Genomic DNA, 23,937 nt, shown 5'->3' with positions numbered 1-23,937 from the left:
GTAGCTGAGAAGTAATCATAGAAAGGTCCTGTAAGGGTGATGGTTCTCTAACTGTTCAATGCCTTGTGAGATGTTAGCACTGCCAATACCATTAGGACTAGGCTAAGCACCAGTGTTATCAAAACCACTGAGAATACAGCAAGAAAGCTTTACGAAGACTAGGACTCAGCCAAGCACGTGCACACAGACATTCCCTCTGAGGAAACAGAGCCTACATCTTCGACATACACACAAGGGCTGAGACTCTTAACAAGGGGCACAAGTCAATGGCAAACAGCCAAGAGGCACCTAAAAGACATACTTTACCCTTGAGAAAGATGTGTGAGTCATTACGTATGAGGAGAAATCCACAGTACAGTTAGTTCTGAACAGCTCTGCTCCAGAAAGCAAGCAGGGCCAAATACAGAGTCCGCCAAAGCAACAAACCTGAGCTTTGAGAAGACAGGAACTAAGGCTAACAGGGCTGAGAAACAGTTCTGGAACAGCGAATGACCAAGGTCATTGTAGCCAGAGGCTAAACTAAGAGTGTCTCTAGAAAGCTGTCACCATTTTAAAATTAGCATGTGGGCTGGAGACAGGGCACTTGCTCTCTTGGGGACCTGGGTTCATCACATGGTTGCTCACGACAGCTAATAAATAGACATACTCAAGGCGCACACACATCCATGCAGGTAAAACACAAACCAGCCAACACCGCACAGGCACACGCCAACTGCACTGCTCACCTGAGGGTCGTCATCTTCCATGTCATTGAAGTCGGTCTGCGTCTTCAACAACAGCTGCATGACATCCGAAGCGTCCTGCATGAACTAGAGAGTGCACAGAAGCCATCACCTTACACCCATCAGAGATGTCCTATGCTTGCTCCCCACTCTGCCTCCCCTGCAGTAGTAAAACACTGGCAACACAAAAACCACCACCCTCCCAACACTAAACAAGCTTCAGCCGTGTCCTGGGCCAGCAAGACGGCTCAGCATGCCAAGGAGCACATGACGGAGGAGAGAAGTAACTATCGTCACATGCTCCCCAACCTCCCAATAAATAAGTCTTAAATCTATATCTTCCTTTTGGATCAGTCATACAGATAAAATTATTCAGAAATGTTTTTTTCTGTATTGTATAACATAATGCTCTAAGAAAATATACTTCAAATTTAAGGTAGAAAGGAAGAAATTTCTAATTGCATTAAAATCTAGTTTATAGTTTATGTAATTTAACTGTGAATAAAGGAAGAAAATTATAGATTGCTTTATGAAAGTGTATAAGTATTTTATATGATTTCTATTTAACTGCTGTTCTCTCTTTCTTTCCCTCCCCACCCGCCTCTCTCTCACACTCACGCATGCACACACCTACGTTTTGGTTAGGCTTAGTGCCCTTACAACAATCAATCCAAAAGTAAGTAGGTAACGATATGGCCAGGGGTGATGGCGCTCGCCTTTAAGGCCAGCACTTGGGAGGCAGAGGCAGGCAGATCTCTGAGTTCAAGGCCAACTTGGCCTACAGAGTGAGTTCCAGGACAGTCAAAGACTACAGAGAGACCACCTCTTGAAAAATAAAAACAAAAACCAGGCTTCGGAACAGCCGGGTTGTGGCAGCATAACAGACTTTTAATTCCTAAACTAGGATGTTTGAAATTTGTGGCCAGCCTGGCCTACAGGAGTTCCAGAACAGCCAGGGAAGGCTACACAGAGAAACTTCTTGGGGAAAAAAAAAGAGAGAAAAGAAACCAAGAAACCAGACCAAATCAGAATCATTAATATTAACAATGAAAAAGAGTAGGGAATTATGTATTTCTATTTAAAACAGAATGTGTGAGGGGATGGTTAAGAGAAACAAAACAAAACAAAACCCGAAAAACCCTTTAGCATTCAGAGAACCGTTTATTAGACAGAAAACAGCCTCCCCCAGTTGCCAAGGCCCTGGAGCCATGCCATCCAGAGAAGCCTACCTGATGGACACAATCCCATCACTTACCTTCTCCTTCCCGACGGCCAGACCAATGAGGCTGATGCACTCGATGGTCTTCCCTCTCAGCAGTCTCAGCTCCTTCTGGACTGCATTCTCAACAATGTGCTTCAGTGAAGGCATGAATAAGTCATAGTAGGGGACAAACTTTTCTTCTGCAGTATCTGCAACTGATGCAATGGATGTCACAACTTGTTCCAAAACTAACTTGGTGCCTTTCTGAATCAGCTGAAGGGAAGACATGAAAGCGATCATTTCAGTAACTGACTGGAACCTACCTCTTGACTATATTTCTGAACAGATGTTATGGCCGCCCTCCAGAAGTCAGAAGCACACAGCCCAGCTGCTGAACTCACAATCACACAGCAGTTGGCTGTGTGCCTGTGCGGTGTTGGTTGGTTTGTGTTTTACCTGCATGGATGTGTGTGTGCCTTGAGTGTGTCTATTTATTAGCGGTCGTGAGCAACCATGAACTCATTTTTAATTTTCTTCCTTCCTTTCTTTCTTTCTCTCCTTTCTTTCTTCTTTTTAAATAGATAAAGCTCACCTTTTGCTCACTGATTTAAACAATACTTTTAGGCTGCCCTACTGTGTCTCCGAGAAAATCCCGTCTGTGACTCATCCCAGCTCAGACTATGCCCCGGGTGGCTGTGGGTCCTGACTACAGGTTGCCTTATGTTCTGACAGCTCCCTGGATGGCCCTTCTAGGAAAATGTGCTTTCCTCATCCACAGTCCTTCAGACAGCAACCCTCTGCCTGCAGCAGACATGAACACTGTGCTGTGTGCTGGCAATAAACACTATAGCACTCTTTACTGAGAACCAGTCACCGCTCCAGAGTCCTTCATTTCTCTGTCAATGGCAACAACATCCTGAGCAGCCTCTCCTAGGCTACCTCAACACTGCCCTCCTCTTCCCATCTCAACCAACTTCCACACATGGGCCCTAGGGATCCAACAAGCTAGGTTCTCTTTGCCGTCAAGTTCTCTGTCTGTCCAAATCCACTTGCCAATCCAGACTGTACGAGGAGCCTCCTCACCTTCCATGACTTCACCTTCTTTATTTCCACCCCCATGTTGCCTCTGTCTGTCTGACACTCGATGCCTGGACAAGCCTTTTGCTGTGCTTATTTATGGGGTATTCCCCACATTTCACATCCCTGCTCGCTAACCACACTCCAGTGTCACTTGTTAGCATCAATACCAGATACAGGAACTGAGTTGTCTAACGTGGCCATGTGACATGTATGGGTTTGTGTTGGCAGGGTCCAACAGAGACAGGGAGCCTTATGTTCTGTGCTCTGCCTCATTACTGTCTTGAGACATGCCATGCCTCAAGGGTGGCCATGAACCTGGGCTTTCCTTGCTTTAGTCTCCCAAGGGACGGCCAGACAAGGGCTGCCTCCACCCCAGGCTCTTTAGCATGCACCTCACTTTCCTAACAGAAACCCATGTTCACAGTCCTCTCCACTTTCTCTCACAGCACAGCTCGGATGCGGTGCCCTGCAATTGACACTGTGGCTGTCATGTACGGCCTCTGTGGTGGCAAACTCCTATAATCCCAGAAATTGGGAGCTGGGCACCACAGAAATTCTTTCCCTGACTCAGAACTGAACATGTTTGTGTCTTCTGTCACTCTGGCTAGTCACCCCTACACCTCTCTTTTTACCCAACTTGTTCCAGAGACTTTTACTTTGGACTGTCTTTCCTAACTTTAGAAATTGCCAAAATTGGGGCTGGGGATTTAGCTCAGTGGTAGAGCGCTTGCCTAGGAAGCGCAAGGCCCTGGGTTCGGTCCCCAGCTCCGAAAAAAAGAAAAAAAAAAAAAAAAAAAAAGAAAGAAATTGCCAAAATTACCAGTTGCTGAAGAGCCTGGAGCATCTGCCTTTTGCTTTTAGGTTTTTATCCCAGTGACAGTGCCTGTCTCAGCTCTCACCTGTCCAGCAAACCTTATGTCATATGCAGAGGCTTTGAGAATCTCAAAACTCACCTCCTGAAGCTTGAGCACCATAATGGAATGCAGATGCTTCACCAAGTTATCCAAGTAGGGAATAAGCAGTGACTTGGGACAGTCTTCCGTGAAGTTAATGAGGGCAGCTGCTGCGTGGGCCTGCACCCGTTGGTTGCCTTGGTCTTCCATGGTCTGAAGCAAAGCTGCAATCACCTGAAAAATTCAACCAAGTGATCTGAGATGCGTATCCACCCTCCCTTTAAAGTGTGCAGGTAACTGAGCACTTGGTACCCACCTTCTCATGAAATTTCTTTTGAAAACCAGGTGCGAAATCTGTAGCCATCTGACCCACGGCATTGCAGGCTGCGTACCGGACTCTTGGGTGCTGGAACAAGTTCCTTTAGGTTAGTAAGGGCAACAAATCCCACATGAGACTTAAATAATTACAAGGCATTTATTGGTACTTACAGGATCCTGGAGGAAAAGCAAGACGAAATTTACAATCTCATTGAGAATTCCTTCCATCTGCTGGTGGCATCCTTCACCAATGGCGGACAAGGCCATTAATCCCGCATGCCGGTATTTCCAATCAGCTGTGAAAGAATGACACAGAAGGAAAGTAATTAGATGCTCATCCCCATACTAATTCTGGAAGAGAGAAATGTAAAACAATAATAAAAGTTAAAATTGTTCTCTACAGCCATGCCACCCTGGATGAGTCCAGTCCTGTCTGGCCTTGGAGACTAAGCAGGCCCGGGGCTCTGCAGCATTTAGACAGAACAACAACACACTTCCTATGTGTATTTCAGAGAAACGGACCTTGATCTAACTTGGCTGGCTTCTTTTCTACTCTCAGACAGACACAGCCTTGCAGATGTCCAGCTGAGGTTGAGCCTGAAATCTCCCCTCACACATTCCCTAATGTGGGGGTGACAGGCATCACCACGCCCTGCCTCAGTGTAGTTATGTCCTGGCTTTCTCTCCCAAAGATGAAGACTTTTCTGAGTTGCATCTACAGCTTGCTCAATGGTAGAGTGCTTACCCACCATTCATAGGCTCTGGGTTCCACCTAAGGGACCAAAAATGCAAAACAAAACCAATGTTTCTATATGATTCACTGTAAGCAACAAATACCAGGACTTTTGGTGCCCCAAACTGTTTCCTAGTGAGACTGATGCCTTTGAGGAAAAGCCAAGGGAAGGATGCTCATTGTCCAAATATTTTTATTGGGTAAAACTCATCTGTATTCTAGCATTAATAACAGCTAGTTGTTTTTGGTTTACAGAACATTAATTCAGCACTGCTTATTTTAGTGGACTCTATATATTTGTTTTTTGGGTTCATTAAATAAGACACGCAGCTGGTCCATTGTGGCACATAACATCAATTTCAGAAGATCAGGAATTTAACTAGCCAGCCCAGCTAAACAAATACCTATCCCAGAAACACAAAGTAGGGCCATCAAGATGGCTCAACAGGTAGTAAGTGGTCTGCCACCAAGCCCACCAAGTTTGGTCCCTTGAGTCTACACAGTGCAAGAAGAGATTTCCACCAAGAGGCCCCTGTGCCTACATGTGTGTTAAGGCACACGTTTGCCTCAACATATAATCACCCTAATTAACTAAATAAATGTAATTCAATTAAAAACAAACACCCAGCTATTTAGAAATGGAGGTCAGGGGAAAGTGTATAATCAAGTAGGACACAATCTGTGTTTCTGGATCGTTTCTTTCCCCCACCTTTTTTCTGGAGGACTTCCAGGGTTCCACACGTGCTAAGCACGTATCTCTGCTCCTGAGATACAGGCTCATCTCTAAGCATTCCTGCTTACTACATTACAGTGACACAGGCTTTGTAGCTTCATATTTTTCCTAGAGTGAAGTCAGCTAAGCATAAATGAGTGAGTTTATACTAAAGTTGTGGTGTGAGGATAGATGGTTCAGTGCCAAGAACCCCAAAGGCCTTTCTCAAGGGCTTTCACTGTCAACACTATTCCTGTAACATTCTTTTACTCTACCTTTGAAGAACAGCGTACAGAGATTATGTGTGAAATTCCAAGACCAGATAAATATGCTCAATAATATGAGAACTCACCTAAAGTATTTAAAAATATTACACAAATACAGTAATTCTTACAATTCTCCTTTTTGCTTTGAATAATAGTTGTTCTTCACAATAAAAGTATGTCTATCCAGGCCTGGTACTGCATCCTTTAATTCTAGCATTCAGGAAGCAGAGGCAAATGGATCACTCTCAATTCAAGGTCAGCTAACAGTTCCAGGCTAGCCAAGGGTACACATTAAGACCCAAATTCAAACACATGCAATTATTTCTGTGAATAATGAGTGTGACTACTACACCCAGCTTGCATACTCTTGTAATATTCTCTGGGCTTCACACACCTGTACTTTAAATTGTAAAAACGATCATCCTTATCAACTTTTTAAGTAGAAAACAAACTAAAATTAAGCAAAAGTAACAATAATATGGGTTTGATATGACTATAGGAACACAGCTGACCAAGGAACAATAACCAACTAACACAAATGGTTTGGCTTCTAATTGTACCCAGTGAAAAATTTCCCCTTTTATCCCTATCTTTAAATTAATTGATTTATTTATTTGTAGGTAGGGTCTCATTTTGTCCATTTCCATCACAGCTGTGTATCACCAATGCCAGGCTTCAGAGTTCCAGGCTACCTAAAACAGCAGCTGCCCCAAGCCAAATCAACAACAAAAGTTTCCTACCTCTATGCACTGATGCTAGTTCTAGAGGGAAGAGAAGTAATGATATCTTCAGCATTAAGGTAAAACTTTATTGTTGAGACAGCCTTGAACTTATGAACCTCTTCATAGGCTCACAAGTGTGGGGACTACAAAAATGGTACCCATGCATGGCTCCTAAGAACACAGTCTTTAGTTTTAGACTGAATAGAATTTCGTCAGGAGAATATAAGAATTAGGTTAAACATTCTAGAAACAAGCAGATTAACTGTAAACAGTCTACATGATTGTCAGAGCTTAAGCTTAAGAAGGGCACACCCGCTACTAGACTACGAGAAGTCAGAAAGGGAGCTCACCGTTTTGAAGCATTTGCATAATGTGTTCCTTAATCATTGGCAGGACGAGCTTCCCACCCAGTCCACAGGCCATTCGGTCCAATGCGCTCTCACCAGCAACTGCATTGCTAAATACACAATGAAATTAGAATAAGCAAAAAGGATACAGAGCAAATATCTGATAAGAATTCGGTCTTTGCTGTAAGTTGTGGGCTTAGAACCCTCCAGGTAGAGAAGGAAAAGGAGGGTAAGTAAAACATTGTGTGTGCTAAATTAGGGTGGATGTTGGGCTCTTGCATTTCGGGTGAGTGCTAGATAGGCGGTCTACACCTCCAGCCTGGCACATGGAAACTTCCGTCTACCAGGTCTGCGGTGTTGTGCTGTCCACAGCTTATTTTTCAAGAATTAAGTAAATCAGCTATTGAGGAAAACTGTGTCTCTCCTAATCTAGAAAGACATTCAGTTCACCTGTGGCAGACACCTGAAACAGAAGCTCAGAACCAGCAGGTGCACCTGACGCTCATCTGCCTCTAAGATGTCTCAGGACGGGGCTGGGGACTTAGCTCAGTGGTAGAGCATTTGCCTAGGAAGTGCAAGGCCCTGGGTTCGGTCCCCAGCTCCGGGGAAAAAAAAAAAAAGAACCAAAAAAAAAAAAAAAAGATGTCTCAAGACGTACTCAGGCTGCTATCGGTCACAGACCAGATCTTGATATCTCCCTCCCTCTCCATCCCCCCCTCTCACACACACAGAAAGACAGCCAGCGACTGACTTAATTCTTGAAAAAAAACCCCAGACTAATGTATACATTTTGCTGTCGTGGATATCCTTCCTGCTTTAACTTGAACTAACCAAGTAAAGTGTTGTTTTAAAATGATCCATTAAGTGATACAAAAATGCACCTAACAGAAAGGCAAACTTTAACGAGTTTAGAGATACAACTTGGTAAGGAGAGACAGGTCTCAGATCCCGCAGTCTCAGCCCCGCCCTCTGTTCACTACTAGGCTTCTAGCCCTAACCCAGGATTTGTAGATTACCTATCGAAATCATCATCTTCTAGCTCATCAGCATTTGCCCAGTCCTCGTCTTCTTCTAGGTCAACCATCATTGCCAACATCTGAGGAACTAAGGTCAAGAATTAATTTATACCTCAAGACTGAATTTATTTTATCGATGTGTTTTATTTTTAATACCCCCCCAAAAAAAGAAAAAGGGGAAAAAAAAAGAAGAAATCTTCAGAAATTTAAGTGAGACTGATTTTTTTCTTCAAAGGATCGCATTTCCCAGCAAGCTTGCCACACAGGTTCTACAGCCTTGTGTTCAAGCAAGCAGACTCTCTTCAGAATACTCATGATGCACTGGTTCTCTCCTGGAACCTACATAATGTGGATGGAGAGAAGTGACTACGAGTGGTCCAAGCAAGCCTTACAGAACTACAAAGCACCAGCCACTGCCTCCTGGGACCTGAATGCCTGTGAAGGCTGGCAGGTTCTGAGTTCTTTAGATCACTCTGCATGAGTAACAGGGAAAACTGCATGCATCCCCCAATCTGCTTCTTCCTTGGCACCTTCATACCTCTTAGCAACTCACACTGATTAACCACCATTGTTTCTATTGAGAGCTTCCAATGCTAAGCCAGAATGCTGCCTTACGAATCTCTCAAGAAGAGCTTTGTTAGCTGTATCTGTTGCAATTGTCCTTTTCCCTTAAGCTCATGGTTTAGCTGTTGAGACAGGGTCTCTCGCAGCCCAGGCTGGCCTAGAATAGACCTTGTTAGTTTGAGCCTTGTCTTTTGGTAGACAGTTAATTTAGTATTTGCAATTATACTGGTATCTTTATCTCTGGCTTGTAACTAAGCATTGAAAGTGCTTTCCTATTAAACTTCCACTTAGAAAACCTATCTAGATTTACTTGGATCTTTAACCAACTACAAATTATTATTTTTTAACACATCTGGGGTTGGAATTTTTCTTCTGTGTAAGTAAGCAGTTGTCTCACGACCTCTCCTCACTGGTCTCACAGGTCAGTTGTGGTTGTGCTTTCCATGTGAGCCATCTCTTTCTTACACTCCTCTTTCTGCTTCCTTCCTCAACGTACCAACAAACCCTGCACCTTGGCTATGAGGCCAAGCTCTCCATGGTGCTCATCTGACCCATTCTGGCCAGCCCCTTAGCACCATGCTCCCTCATAGCAGCTGTAGACCGGGTCTACGTGAGCAACTCCCACAGTCTGACTACAATGAGAACTTCTGTTTATTTCTGTTGGTCTCTTAATGGCCTGACCGGGTCTCATCTGCTTACCTGTTGTTTCTACCATGTTTCCTGTTCTTATCATTAATAACCTTATAAACTCTTAGATCAATAAGTAACAATAGTTTCCTTTGCTTCCAATCCTCAGTATGTCACTGCTGGCTTTGTCTGGAACTGGCAACAGACATATTTGTTCCTGCCATCCACCCTTCGTCTAAATCTTGCTCAGATACCTGCTGCTCATGATGAAAAGGGACAGGCTGGTCCCAAAGCTAGTGTGTCCACAGCACAACAATCGCATGGGCCTCCTGAGCACATGCAGCCCTCCCTGCCGGGGGAGAGCTGAGTGGTCCTGTCTGCTCCCAGTGTCCATTCTCTCTTCATCAGTTTGTACGCTATGAACTCTGCACACAATTTAAGAATGCCAATTTCAGTTCTAATACCTACCAGGTTTCAGAGATCCGCAAAGTCCTAACTAAAAGCAGATCCACAATATTGGGTTCACCAAACATGTACAGACAGAGGCATCCCCCAGATTCACCTAACTCAACACATACTCATTACTGAGTAAGCTGAGAAGCCACACAGTCCTAGCGAACTGACTGGACAGTCCCCATCGCAACCGTCGTCACAGAGCTTTGACTTACTGGTCTGTGCGATAATATTGGTGTGCTTTCTTAGCATAGCAGCTGCGGTCTCCGACAGCGTCACGATCACTTCCAGGGCAAGCTGGCGCTGCATGTTATTGAGGTTAGTGTCTCCACACAACTACAAAGACAAATTCGCACACATTCAGTAGTGCAGACTACTAGAACACAACAAGCAGAGCACTGATCTAGGGAGTCAACTTGCCTTTAGACTTAACTGTAGAGTTGCTTCTAAGTGAGGGCGCAAATACTTTGGCACCGTATCTGCAATCTCAACAAGGGATTTTAGGACCGAATCATCATTCTGGTAGCATGAGTCGTTGACAGCCTACAAATGAGGAAACAGAAAACAAATGTTGTGCTCAAGACTCACCTTGTGATGCAATGCCTCATTCCTAAGAAGCACTAAATACTTGATCAGTGCAATCAGGCAAGTGCAAATGTGTTCCTGGAGTTAAGAGAATACCTTTCCCTTTGAGGAACACACAGACAGATACAGACAGACAGACAGACAGACACACACACACACACACTACACTTAGGCCTGAGTCCTGAAAGAGGCAGATCTAAACTACCGTGAAACAGCATCCTAACTGTAAGAATGGCTTAATCACAAAACACTAGTTAGGGCCTGGAGAAAGGGGACCTCTTCTAAACTGCTGAGCACATGTGTTCATATAGCCACTCTGAAACCTATATGGCCCATGTCTAGAATGCAATCTCTTCTAGGAAGCAGTTCTTGCTTGACATACGATTGAGGTCAAGAAAAGTCAATGCCAGGAGATGCTTGCTCTGGCTGATGAAGGAATGGCAAGGTTCTCTCACCATAGATCTCCCATCATCACAAATGCCAAGTGTTTCTAAAAATGGGAAATCATATGATCTGAGCCTAGAATGTAACAACTTATTTTTAGCTTTAGTTGTATCACAGGTTGGACCAATTACAACAAAAAAGAGGGGTAAACTGTGTATATAGTGACTACGCCCAAACCTTTTCTGAGCCAAGATCCACTGTGTTAATTCTGGTTAGCCTGAGCTCACCATGTACACAAGGCTAGCCTCAAAACTCAGAGACCCAGTGCTTTTGCCTTCAAGTGCTGCAATTAAGGAAGTGGGCCTCCACACGCAGCCCCGTCTGTCACTGCTCCCTAAAGAACACAACTTCTTACAGAGCATCTGCCTCCTGTTAGGTATCAGAAGCCAGTTACACCAAAGTATATGTGGTCACATACGTATTCAACACCATTTTATTGTAAAGTATATACGGTCACGTATAAATTCAATACCATTTTATCGTAAAGGACTTTGGTATGAGCACAGTGTACTACATACACACTCCCACACATGTGGACTTTCCTATGTGCAGAGTGTACTGCACACTCACACATATATGGGCTTTGGTATTTCCATAGTGTACTGCACACACTACCACACGTGTGGACTTTGCTATGTGCACAGGATACTGCACACACATACCCACGCATGTGGACTTTGCTATGTGCACAGTGTACCACATTCTCCCACATGTGTGGAAGCCAAAGGTCGACATCAGGCATCATCTTCTATCACTCTCCACCGTAATTTCTCATTGACCCTGAAGCTTGCCCTTGGGCTGGTGTGGCTATCCCACTGAGCCCCCTGGGTCTACCTTGTCTCTGCCACTGTGGTCAGAAAATTTTACCAACAGAAAAAACAAGTGTGACTTGACCTATCAATGCCATCTGTCCAGTTTTAGCTATGTGCACAGATCACAGACTATTCTGATAGTTTTCTAGGGTAGTTGTGCCTAAGCACTTGCTTGTGGAAAAGCAAGCTATTTTATTATACTGCATTTTATTTCTTCACTTTGTAACAGGCATAGTACTGACATTTAAAATATGTATACACACAATTGAGTTGTGTGACCTATGTTAATTTCATTTTAGGATATCACATATTTGCTCAAAAACCTCCAGGTGTTGGGGGTTGGACAAGGCTGGACCACTACAGTACGGATACCAATCTTTGATTTGTGATTAAGACAGGAGGCAGGCAGCCTTGGAGAACTAACTTGTCGCTGGGAACTAACAATGTGAGGAAGCATAAACTTAGAACTGCAAACGGCAGCAAGGCCAGCCTGCGGCCCTGTATGCACTCATGAGAGCCCTCCACTTGGTAGGAATGTGCTCTTGGGCAAGTGTGTTCTTCCCGCTCACCTTCTCCTTGTACAGAAAGGGATGGAAATCTTATAGGCTATCTGCTAATTTAATAAATAAGCCCTTATACAACCTCACCAACAGACAGGTTTTTGTAACTATTAAGGGCTAAAAAAGCCTATGAGGGTCGAGATGTAGCTCAAACTGTTGTCTGCCTAGTAAGCAGGAAGCTCTGTATCCCATTCTCAATACCTCGTAAGACTGACGTAAAGTTCAGGACTTAGGAGGCAGATAGATTCAGGATGATGCTCAGTTCAAAGTCCTCCTTGGCTACTTAGCAAGCAATAGGCAAACACAGGCTACCTTTGATTTTACCTCACAAAGAAAACAATAAAAAAAAAAAAATCCTAAAAGGACAATCTACAAAACTCAACCAGAAAACTGTCTTTCAATAGCAAAGGGTTGAGTCTGAGTGAAGCTAGGCTGTCAGAAGCTGCCTCAGCCACGGAGTGGGGCTTGGCTGGGTGTAGGGGTGGGAGGCAGATCTCTGAGTTCTAGGACAGCCTGGTCTACAGAGTGAACTCCTGGACAGTCAGAGAAATTCTGTCTCTGAAGAGCAGAACAGAACAAAACAAAATAGATCTTGTCTCAAAAAACCTTTCAGGGAACCAGAGAATAGCTCAGGAGGTAAAGTCACCTGCAGCCAAGACTGCAATCTGAGCTTGATCCCCGTGACTCAGAGTAGAAGGACAGAATGAATTTTCCCATTTGTCTTCTGAAGTTCACAGATCAGGAACCCTTGCAAGGACAGTGAATGCAGGCTCAATGGGTACACATGTCCATGCCCACTGACTGAACCTACAATGGATGAGAATGCAATCCCTGGAAACCAGCGTCAGGAAGGAGTGCATGCGGCCCATGCGAGGGTGTGCTCTCACCTGTAGGAACCCAGGCAGCAGGTCTGCGAAGTGTTTGAACAGAGCGACGTTGTGCTCGTTAGCAAGGATAAAGGCAGCTGTAGCTCGGGCAGACAGTGTCCGGATCTGCAAGGGAGGCAGGAGTTACCCGTGAGGGGTTCGGCAGACTCCAGTGAATCCAGCATTTATACTTTAAGGCATAAGAGTCAAAATGGGGGCTGTCAGGATGGCTAAGAGGGCAATAGTGCTTGCAGCACATGCTTGGTTCCCAGCACCCACATAAAGGTAGAAGAGGGCCTACCCGACAGCTGCTCTCTTCCTGTGGACATGGAGATGCTAACACTCACCCCGACAGAAACAGAACCGAAAAACAGTGGGTACAAACAGCCCTTTACCCAACTGACTCAGGTCACAGGTCAGACCTGAAGCTGGTGGAAATAGAAGTGAAATGTTTTACCGAAGGATGTTCCTGATCTTGCATACACTGAACTAACATCCGTTTGATGACGTCCAAATAGTGCTGTTGCTGGTTCCCAAAAATGCCAGGAAAGTTCCTAAGAAATGATTCAGAAGACTGGACTTTAAAAGCTATACCATCTTTCCAGTACTCACCAGTCCTTAAATCACACCTACTACACATTCTAAGTGGGTGAATGAAAGAAGGCAGTTGAGCTGCACACAGAGAGCAGTGGAGAGAGGCCACTCCAGGCCCCCTTTCTCCTATCTCAAGTAGAAGACAAGCTACGGATGGGAGGAGAAGCCACACCTGAGGTCCGCACACTGACCACCTGCATCCAGTCTTAGTGACCCAGGACACTCAAGCTGTACCACTGTGTGTCTGGAGAGCTAAATGCAACACTGAACCACACCAGTGATGTGTCTAGAGCCCGTTACGTACTGCTTACGCCAGCACAGGTACAGACCCAGCTGCTGCTATTGTACAAAGCAGACAGCCATGCAGCAGTCACCGAATGCTGTGACAAGCACTTCTCTAAATACAACGAAGTCTGTTAAAATATGGAATGGCCACAGAAGACCCAGAAACATCTTCTGCAGGGTCACCATGTTCAAAATAACAAAGTGGATTTTTAAAGTTACACTGGGTCCTGTGTGAAAACACTTCAGAACTGTCAGACACACAGGGGAACTGCCAAGTGTGAGAAGAGCAGCTGTTCCTTCTTTCACACTGGTTCCAACACAAAGACAAAACTTAAGAAACTATAACTCAGAACTTCCAGGCTAAAACAAGATGTTAGTGACAATAAAGTTTTCAAAATACTAAAACAGATTATATACCAAAATATGTGAAGGGCAGCTTCCCGGAGTCCCATGTTTTGTGAGCTGACTGAATCAAAGAGGAACTTCAAACCTTCAGGCCACTGGTTGTTGCCATCCTCATCTACAAATACAAAATCCAGATATGAAGTGTACAGCTCAAACTTCATAAATTTGTGTGACTCACAATGCACAGCAGCATAGATGCCTCCCATGCTACTGACGTCCATTAAACCACTCCGCCACAGCGGCAGTACTGGGACAGGGCAACTGCATGGGACGGTGTGGTGGTGTCAGCAGACACTGTAGAGTAAGGAGCACTTCCGTTTGCTAAGTGTTTGGGCACACACACACACAGCTACACCCACACCTTCTCCCTCCCCAACTGTTGAAATGAAAGTAGTTATTGCTTTCATTCTGGAGGGATCCCTGGAACTAGAGATGCTGCTGTTTTCGAGGCAGGGCCTCACTACATAGTCCCACACCAGCCTTGCCCTGTTAGAGCATCCCGTGACCAGCACACACTGTGCAGTGCATATAGGGTGCTGGGTATGTGTCATAGGACACCATCAGTGTTTATTTAACAAGACGAAAAAAATACAAAGTTGAAGCCAGACCTGGTGGTGCAGGCCTCAAACCCAACTTAGATAGGACAAGAAAATCGCAACTTCAAAACCATCTCATGGATAGTAGTAAAGTGCTTTCTGCCTAACGTGTGAGGTTTTACATTCAACTTTCAGTTCAAAAGGAAAAAATGGGGTTCGGTCCCCAGCTCCGAAAAAAAAAAAAAAGGAAAAAAATGAGCAAAGAAGCCCACACACCTGGGAGGCTGCAGAGGATTGCCCTAAGCCCACAGCCAGCCTGGACACCCAGGGAGTAAGCATACAAGGTCCTATGGCCTTTAGAGGCTCACTGCTCACACTGCCACAAGTAACCATGAGTCTGGGGCAGCCTAGACACCCGTTAACCTGTTTGTCTTCTTCCTCCTTTCTTTCCACCATTATCTTTCTTTTTAAAAAGCTGAACATTGAAAACAACCAAATTCCCGTTTTTAACTTTATTTGTGGTTTAGGCATTAAACCCTAAGTCCTGGACATACTAGTCAAGTACTCTACGTACTCCTGCCACAAAAGGCCCTTCCACCGTTCAAGCTTAGGGATGATTACAAGGAGATTGGGCTGGAGAGATGACTCAAGTAGTTAAGAGCACTGACTGCTCTTTCAGAGGTCCTGAGTTCAAATCCCAATAACCACATGGTGGCTTACAACCATCTGTAATGGAACCTGATGCCCTTTCTGGTGTGTCTGAAGATAGCTACAGTGTAGTTATATATAATAAATAAATAAATCTTTAAAAAACAAAACAAAACAAGGAGATTAAGATAGGTCCAACAACACAAAACAACAAAGCATGCATGTGCTATGAGACCCTGAATCAAAGACAAAAACTGTCTACAGAGCACTTTGAATAGAAATTGTTAAAATATTAGAATTAGATTTTATAAATACCTGTAATCTTTAGCTATAAAGATAGAATCTAAAATTATATTCATTTTGATAGAATACAGTTTTTCAATAGCTATAAATATTCTAGTTTAAAAACCAAAAGGACATGAAAGTTGGGCATGTGGCCTTTCTCCTGCTGTCCCAGCATTCAAGGATCTGGGGCAGGACTCATATGAGCAAGAGACCAACCTGGCCTATAGAAGCACCAGCCACACAATGTGGAGGGAGAGGAAAGGACCAGGTACAGTCGTAGACGCTCTTATCCACGGCACACGGGAGGACAGGGTGGGGCAGCTGCATGTGCCAGGACATTAAGGCTAATTAGGACCAGGTCTCAAAAATGTCCAAAGAAACAGAGGCAACTAAAGAGCCCTTCCCTTGTACCCTACTGTGCACAAACCTATTAAATTCCTGGCCAATTCTGCAGCAATATCACAGATTTTCTTCCTCATGCTGGACTGTGTTTCCATCTGAATGATCATCAGCAATTCACTCTTGATGGCGGTCTGGACATCTGATGGAAGAGCTGGATAGACTTCATCAAATGCAGAGGACAAAAGACGTCTTAGGAGAACAGCGGCCATTTGTCTAGCCTATAAATAGATAACATTGTTATTAACCTTGTGTCTTACTAGAGAAAATATTTCCAGCCCTGTGCCATGGATGGGTTTCATTGTCCTATTTTTACGACTTACTTCAAAGTACCTTTTCTTTTTTTAGGGGGAGGTGCAGCAAACTTTATTGATAGTATTTAAGGGAGTAGGTAGTTCTCTCTAGGCCCCTCCTGTCATGGGGGTCTTGGATGAAAACTGGGAGATGCTCAGTATAGTCATAATAATCTTATCTTGCACAGGCAAGAAACTCCAAACACTTGAAAATTCAAATTGATCCTTCTGGGGAACTATCGATCACGTGCCCACCTGGCTTTGCCTCCCTACCTTACCTTCTGCTCTGTTTGGACTACTCTTGTCATTAACTGCCCTTCCTCATTAGTCTCTGGTAAAATGCTATGGAATCCATTTATGATTCTCTAGTGTGAGCAAATCTGCAAGTTGCCAGTAGTTATAAAGTATTGATCTAACTCAGGTGTACACTGAGATTCACATTAAAATCTACGGAGCTGGGTGGTGGTGGCAACAGCGCACGCCTCTAATCCCAACAGTCAAAAAGCAGGGGCAAGGCTGATCTCTGGTGAGTTCCAGGACAACGAGGGCTACACAGAGAAATCCTGTCTCAAAAACAAAAACAAAAATAAATAAATAAAGCCAAGAAACTCCTGTGGAATATATTTATGATGACTTCTTGAGTTAACCACAAGTTAAGGGGAGTGACAATCAGGATACAGAGGCTCTTTCACAGCTAACACCTGAGCCATATCAAGGTTTGCACAAATTTAACATGGCTTCACTTTGTGACTGCCTTCACAGTATTAGCTCCCTTGTTAGCCATCGAGCAGAGCAGCCAGCTGTTACTGTTAATCACCCTGTGAGGATCTCCACACCATTCTGAATTACAGTGTACAGAAGGACCGGCTAATAGCTACTGTACACTGCTCTCTTCATTTCCAACAAACATCATAAGCAAATGCTTGACTGTTAGCAGAGAATGTCTAGGACCTTGCTATATATGCAAAGCTTGTAGGCAGGGTTTTCTAGACCCAAGCATTTAACACTTTTAAATAGTAAGAGACATTCAGTACTGGAAGGACACTGCTTTATGGTAGGAAACAATAAAATTAAGTACTAAACACACAAGAAAAGCAAACTATAAAAGGCATTTTTACCACAGAGGAAATATATTAAAATTCCAGTAAATCTGAATCTTGTACAATAGATAATTCGCTAAAGGTCCAAACTCCCTGGCTAGGCAGGGACAGAAGACTCACAATTACAGATGGCCTAGGTACAATGTGAGACCATTTTTTTAAAAAAATGGTAGACCAGGGAGATGAAAGCTAGGTATGGTAGCATAATCCCAGGGATAGAAACCAGAACCCTGAGAAATCCTGGGGCTTGCTGACTAGACAGTCTAGCCAAATCAGTGAGTGAATTTCTGGTTCAGTGAGAGATCCTGTCTCAAAGATAAAGGGGAGTATGAGTGTGGAGACCTGAGTCACTCTCTGGACTCCAAATATACATGCACACACAGAGGAACATATACACAGTTAAAAACAAAGCAAGAATCTGGAATGTACCTTTCTTTCTTGGAACCTGTCCTTTTGTGCCTAAATCCTCATTATAATGGTTCTTCTAAAATTATATAAAAACAGCTGAGTGTGGTGCACACCTTTAATCCTAGCATTCTGGAGGCAGAGGCAGGTGAGTTGCTGTGAATGAGGCTATCCTGGTCTACAGAGTGAGTTCAGGAAACTGTTCCTGAGCTTCTCTCCAGCACACATGCTTCATGTAGAAGTGGCCATGCACACATGTCTTATAAACTTGTTTTCAAACTATCTGGTTAACGTTAATGCTGTTGAGGGCTGGGGATGGCTCAGTGCCTGCTGTTCTCGAGAAGACCCGGTTTCGTCCCCAGACCCACATGTCGGTTTACAACAGTCTGTAGGCACTTATCTGGTACATATATATACACATGTACACAAAACATTTTATGCACATAAAATAAGTCAATCTAGGGCTGGAGAGATGGCTCAGTGGGTAAGAGCAGTGACTGCTCTTCCAGAGGTCCTGAGTTCAATTCCCAGCAACCACATGGTGGCTCACAACCATCTGTAATGGGATCTGATGCCCTCTTCTGGTGTGTCTGAGGACAGGTACAGTGCATTCATATAAAATAAGTCAATCTAAATTTCTCTTCAAATACTTTGCAAATAGAACTTCTTTCTTCCTTTAGAATAGTTCAATGAGAGAATCCAATTTTTATAGCTAGAAAATTTATTTGTTATGTGTGTAATGCCAGACATTTTGAAAGAGGCAGGAAAATTGTGAATTTCCAGGACAGCCTAGAATATACAACCCCCATCTCAAAACTAAGATCTTCCTAAAAGTAATTATATATAAAGAACTAATTATTAACTACCTTAATAGGCTATAAAGATTCTGATATGTAGTGAGTTATTAGATTCTCATTGTCACTGAGCATCCCTCCGTGAGAGAGAGAGAGAGAGAGAGAGAGAGAGAGAGAGCGCGAGCGCGAGCGCGTGCGCGCGAGCAAGCGCGCGTTACCTCCTCAGCGGCTGTGGTGTTTCTGATGGCTTGTAGGAGGAATGTGATCTTGGACCGGCCTGGGATATTCTCATAGGTTTCCTGCGTGAGACAAGGGAAAGTTGAGATAAAATGTTAGAAAACTGCATGAGCGAATCGGTGAGGACACATGGGTGAGGACACAGTGAGTCACTGCCGACGTTGGCAGTTTCCAGACGGGTGAGGAAGGAGCTCTCTACTTACCTCTTCATGTGTGCACACTTTCAAACTTATGTCCCCTGGTTAACAAAAAAGATATTAGTAAATAAAAAATCTGCAATGTGGGGCTGGAAAGAAGATTCAATAGTGAAGAGCATGATTGCTCTCTGAGGACCTGGTTTGATTACCATGGCCCTGTGGCTCATAACAGACAATTCAGTTCCAGGAGCGTCAAATAGAACATGAGCACAATGTACTACTACAAACAAGCGCTAACTCTGATATCTGTAAATATAGTACATATCAAACTACTTAATCTGGGGGTTGGGGATTTAGCTCAGTGGTAGAGCGTTTGCCTAGCAAGCACAAGGCCCTGGGTTCGGTCCTCAGCTCCAAAAAAACCCAAAACAAACTACTTAATCTTGGCAACATTTTCAAATCACAATTGCTTAAAAACTCCTTAGCTAAAGCAAGAGAAAGTATCCAAATTCTTTATGGTATATTTTCAAGGAAGGAATATTCTATTTCTCAAATGATTGTAGTCCAGAGAAATTTGGCTAAAAAACAATAAAAAAAAATACAAAAAACCCCCAAAAAACAAAAACAAACTCCAATGTGGAATCTGGATCTATTAAAAGTGGTTTTGTGATCAGAATGCCTTTCTTCTCTCCTAAGGTAGTACCGGAGCACACAGTACTGTGTCAGCAGTAAGAAGAAGGCAGATGACATCAGTCAAAAGCGAGCTCAGTGATATTCCCCTGTGGACGGAGTACACAAACACTCAGCCCTAAAACCATACATGTAAGAAATATACAGACTGAGCAGACTATATTTAGCAACATATGCACATATATATGTATATATGCATGCAATATGAGGGTTTTTTTTAAGCCCTGAATTTGAAGGAGAGTTGGGAGGGGTACATGGGAAGGCTAAAGGAAGGAAAGAGAAGGGAGAAATATAATTAATTATATTAAAATCTCAAACAACAACAAAGCAAAATTGTTAGAATAGGTCCCAAACCAGTCTCGACTTATGTTGAAAAGAATTCATGCATGAGAAGTCTAATAGCGGACCTCTCACCTGAACACTAGATCAGGTTAAGCACGTTTGTAGTATTGTACCTGGAAAAGCTCTTAATAAATGACCTTTCTACCTGTCTGTCTAAAGTAGATTTAGTTTCTTAGCAGTCTTAACTTGAAGACCTTACTTGCTGTCACTGGATTTTCAAAAACGACACAGGAAGAAAATAAAGGCTACTGAGAACCTGTCCTGGTATCCCTATAAACCCTCTAAGTGCATCACAGCACCTGAGATACTGGCAGAGAAGGTGAGCACCTTGATCCCCTGAAATCACTTAAAATGGAAGACAACAATGAATGACAGAGCCTGGGCTTCCAAGACAACCATTCTTCAAATGTCTCTGGCACCCACAGCTCTGGGTCTCATTCTTGGGACTAGCATGGTCAAGAGTTCTACTTACATAAGTTTTTTTTTTTTAATATTTATTATGTATACAACATACAGCTTTCTGCCTGCATGCCAGAAGAGGGCATCGGATCCCATTACAGATGGTTGTGAGCCACCATGTGGTTGCTGGGAATTGAACTCAGGACCTCTGGAAGAGCAGTCAGTGCTCTTAACCTCTGAGCCATCTCTCCAGCCCCCTTACTTAAGTTTAAGTCCCGAAACACCTTAGTCTAGGGAAAAGCTTTCTGTGGGGGAGGCGAACCTAAGGCCTGCAGTCCGACTGAGATAAAACACGTGATCTAAACACATGATAGAAAACACGTGATCTAAAACACATGATCCAACAGTGCTGAAAACAGCGCCCAAAGGTCTACAAGCTGAGGTGCTGCGCTAAGTTTATTACAAAAATGACATAATTTATGTAAAATATGGGCTGATTACAAAATATACACGTGTCTTGAAAATTTTCACTTAAATTTTTACCAAAGCAACTAAAGAACACAGCAAAGCTGTTACTAAAAAGTCATACAGAGCACGTGGAAGGCCAAAGCAAGAATGAAGCTCACACTGCCTGCAGTTCCAGGCCAGCCTTGGCTACAGGGTAAGACTCTTGTCTAGAAAACAAAAATACAAATAATCAGCAAGCAACAATCTCCTCTAAGTGAAAAACCCTAAAGAAGGAAAACTCCTGTTACAGGACTAACAATATAATAAACCTCTTAACTCCCTACCCAGCAGAGTTAGACAGACCCAACCTTATGCGATTCCTACCATACATAACCAAAACCTGTCCAGCATTGCACCCCCCTCCCTGCCCACAGAGAAGATCTCTACCTGCTCACTCCATCAGATTTAGGGCAGTTCCTTGCATGAGAAAATGCCAAAGAGGGAGCAAGGAACTTCTACTTTAGAAAGATCTTGGTTCCCTAATCAAGTATATTTTCCAATGTTATCCTTCTTCAATACAATTATTATCAGTGAGGAATTTTAAGAATTAAAGTTCATGGGGCTGGAGAGGTGGCTCAATGGTTAAGAACACTGACAGCTTTTCCAGAGGTCATGAGTTCATTCGAATCCCAGCAACCACATGGTGGCTCACAACCATCTGTGATGGGACCTGATGCCCTCTTCTGGTGTGTCTGAAGTCAGCTACTCATATACATAAAATAAAAATAAAAAAAGAATTAAAATTCACACACAATTAATGTCAGATAAAAATGCCCAACTGTAGATACTATGAATGCTTTTGAATTGCTTGCCAATTATTTATTTAGTTCCTTATTTGTATTAGTTATTGTATCCCAAGACATATGAACATCCAAAAGAATCTTCCTTCTCTCCCCTCCTTCCTGTTTTGAAGTTGGGTCTCTTTATTCAGTCCTGGCTGGCAGGCCTGGAACTTAACTAGACCAGACTGGCCTTGAACTCAAAGATCCTCCGGACTTGGCTTCCCCAGTGCTGGAATTAAAGTCATGTGCTAGCTACCAAGCTGTACTGGCTGGTTTTATGTGTCAACTTGACACAAGCTGGAGTTATCACAGAGAAAGGAGTCTCAGTTGAGGAAATGCCTCCGTGAGACCCAGCTGTAAGGCATTTTCTCAACTAGTGATCAAGAGGGAAGGACCCAGCCCATTGTGGGTGGTGCCATCCCTGGGCTGGTAGTCTTGGGTTCTATAAGAGAGCAAGCTGAGCAAGCCAGGGGAAGCAAGCAAGTAAGTAACATCTCTCCTCAGCCTCTGCATCAGCTCCTGCTTCCTGGCCTGCTTGAGATCCAGTCCTGACTTCCTTTGCTGATGGACAGCAATGTGGAAGTGTCAGCCCAACTTGCTTCTTGGTCATGATGTTTGTGCAGGAATAGAAACCCTGACTAAGACACAAGCCCATCTCAAAATTATTTCCTTAAATATGAGAAACATTTTCTGTAAAGTTAGAACGTTCTTGTAGACTTGGATCTATTAAATGATCTGTTCAAATGGAGAAACATTTTAGAAAATTTAAAGTCTTTCAACCACTTCAAAAAAATGTAACAATGTGACTTTCACTGTTTAAGAGTAAAAGTAACCTTAGTCAAGAGTCTGATATTGATGTGTCAACTAAGTATTTTTATTTTGGTTGAATAAATTACAAATATACTCTTGGAACCCGTGCCAATTTCTCAGCTCCAGTAAAGTATTCTCATATTTGTTTCCTCAGACTTAGTATTTCATTTGTTTAGGTTACTTACAAATTCCCCATTCAAAGGGGGGCACTGAGAGCTTCTGTGCAGTCGTGCGTGTGCGTGTGCGTGTGTGCATGCACTTTTCTAGGAAGTTTTATTTACAACTTAGTATTATACCATATGGTATCAAGGACCTCCCCCACCCCAAATTTACTCTTTTGCCAAACTAAGAAAATTCTGTATCACAAAACTTATTTTCTATATAATCATGTTTTCAAGCTATACTAAGGAAAAATGTAGTATCTAAATATTTTCACTAGGAATAGAGTACTAACTTATTTGTTTCTGATTGTTCTTTATGAGAAAATGTGCTGAATGCTACTAACCATCCCTAAAGAGATAAAAGATTTACAACAGGCACCAAATTGGAATTCAAGCTGAACCAGACACTGGTATTTAGCTCAATAGAAGAGAGATTCCCACCAGGCCTGACAATAGACTTAAGCGACTGGAGGGAAGGGGAGAATTAAACTAGCTTACTAATTACAAAGCAGTTCTGCTCTGCAACACATGGAGATTTCTATTATAGGGTGGGATTAAGAACTTGCTTTGGTCTAAAAAAATTACCTCGAGTTTGCAGAAAGTTACAAAATGTTTAGGCATCACCATATCCCATGCAGAAACTGTTGCAAGTAATACATGCATGCTACTTCTAAATACATATACCACCTTTAAGATGAACCTGGCAAAGCATGTCCAGACAAGTGTACATCTAGTCCCATGTACACAAGCCCATCTTGAATACCTTCAACACACCACAAGCATCAAGTACTCATTTATAGGGAGATGCTGGTATAAATAATGCACCTTATTTATATAATGTGTGATCTTCTGGGTGACAATGTGAAATGAACCCAGGGAAAATTCAAATCGCAGAATTATGCATACTATAAATCCACTCCGGTAACATGATGTATATATGAATGCTTTTAAAGATACATTTTCAAGGAAGACTCATGAAATACTCAAACGTGGAGAATGGGTGAAGAATTGTACCGTTTGAATTTCACCCTATATATTGTGTTTTACTTGAATAAGGCAGGCATGGGAACCTGTGCACTAAGGAAAGCTAGGCTAGGGGAGGTGGGGCGGGGGCTGCCACAGGTTTGAGGGCCTTTGTAAACTAGAGCCAAACCTTGTTATGTTCCCTCCCCCCAAATTAATTTTAAAAGTACCACTAAAAAAAGAG

General features: G+C 43.2%; 1 protein-coding gene across 7 annotated transcripts in view; it reads right to left on the bottom strand.

Moving 5' to 3' along the window:
- Nucleotides 1-23,937, bottom strand: part of Ipo5 (importin 5) — a 50,360-nt gene that overhangs the window by 10,657 nt on the left and 15,766 nt on the right. For 5 of the 7 annotated variants that reach the window (XM_039093991.2, XM_017599929.3, XM_224534.11 and 2 more), the window contains 14 exons: nt 18,884-18,964; nt 16,102-16,294; nt 14,218-14,320; nt 13,379-13,475; nt 12,943-13,047; nt 10,075-10,197; nt 9,870-9,990; nt 8,011-8,098; nt 6,998-7,104; nt 4,386-4,510; nt 4,213-4,302; nt 3,957-4,130; nt 1,978-2,196; nt 726-809 (listed from right to left, as the gene is read on the bottom strand). In XM_039093991.2, coding sequence (XP_038949919.1) covers nt 726-809; nt 1,978-2,196; nt 3,957-4,130; nt 4,213-4,302; nt 4,386-4,510; nt 6,998-7,104; nt 8,011-8,098; nt 9,870-9,990; nt 10,075-10,197; nt 12,943-13,047; nt 13,379-13,475; nt 14,218-14,320; nt 16,102-16,294; nt 18,884-18,964 — 1,710 coding nt within the window. Of the gene's footprint in view, nt 1-725; nt 810-1,977; nt 2,197-3,956; nt 4,131-4,212; nt 4,303-4,385; nt 4,511-6,997; nt 7,105-8,010; nt 8,099-9,869; nt 9,991-10,074; nt 10,198-12,942; nt 13,048-13,378; nt 13,476-14,217; nt 14,321-16,101; nt 16,295-18,883; nt 18,965-19,105; nt 19,141-23,937 lie in introns of all 7 variants that reach the window. The other 2 variants (XM_063274353.1, XM_063274355.1) reach the window with 1 other exon arrangement.

The sequence above is a fragment of the Rattus norvegicus genome, chromosome 15 (assembly GCF_036323735.1).
Source record: "Rattus norvegicus strain BN/NHsdMcwi chromosome 15, GRCr8, whole genome shotgun sequence".
Lineage (NCBI taxonomy): Eukaryota > Metazoa > Chordata > Mammalia > Rodentia > Muridae > Rattus > Rattus norvegicus.
This window is presented reverse-complemented; position numbering and strand designations above follow the sequence as displayed.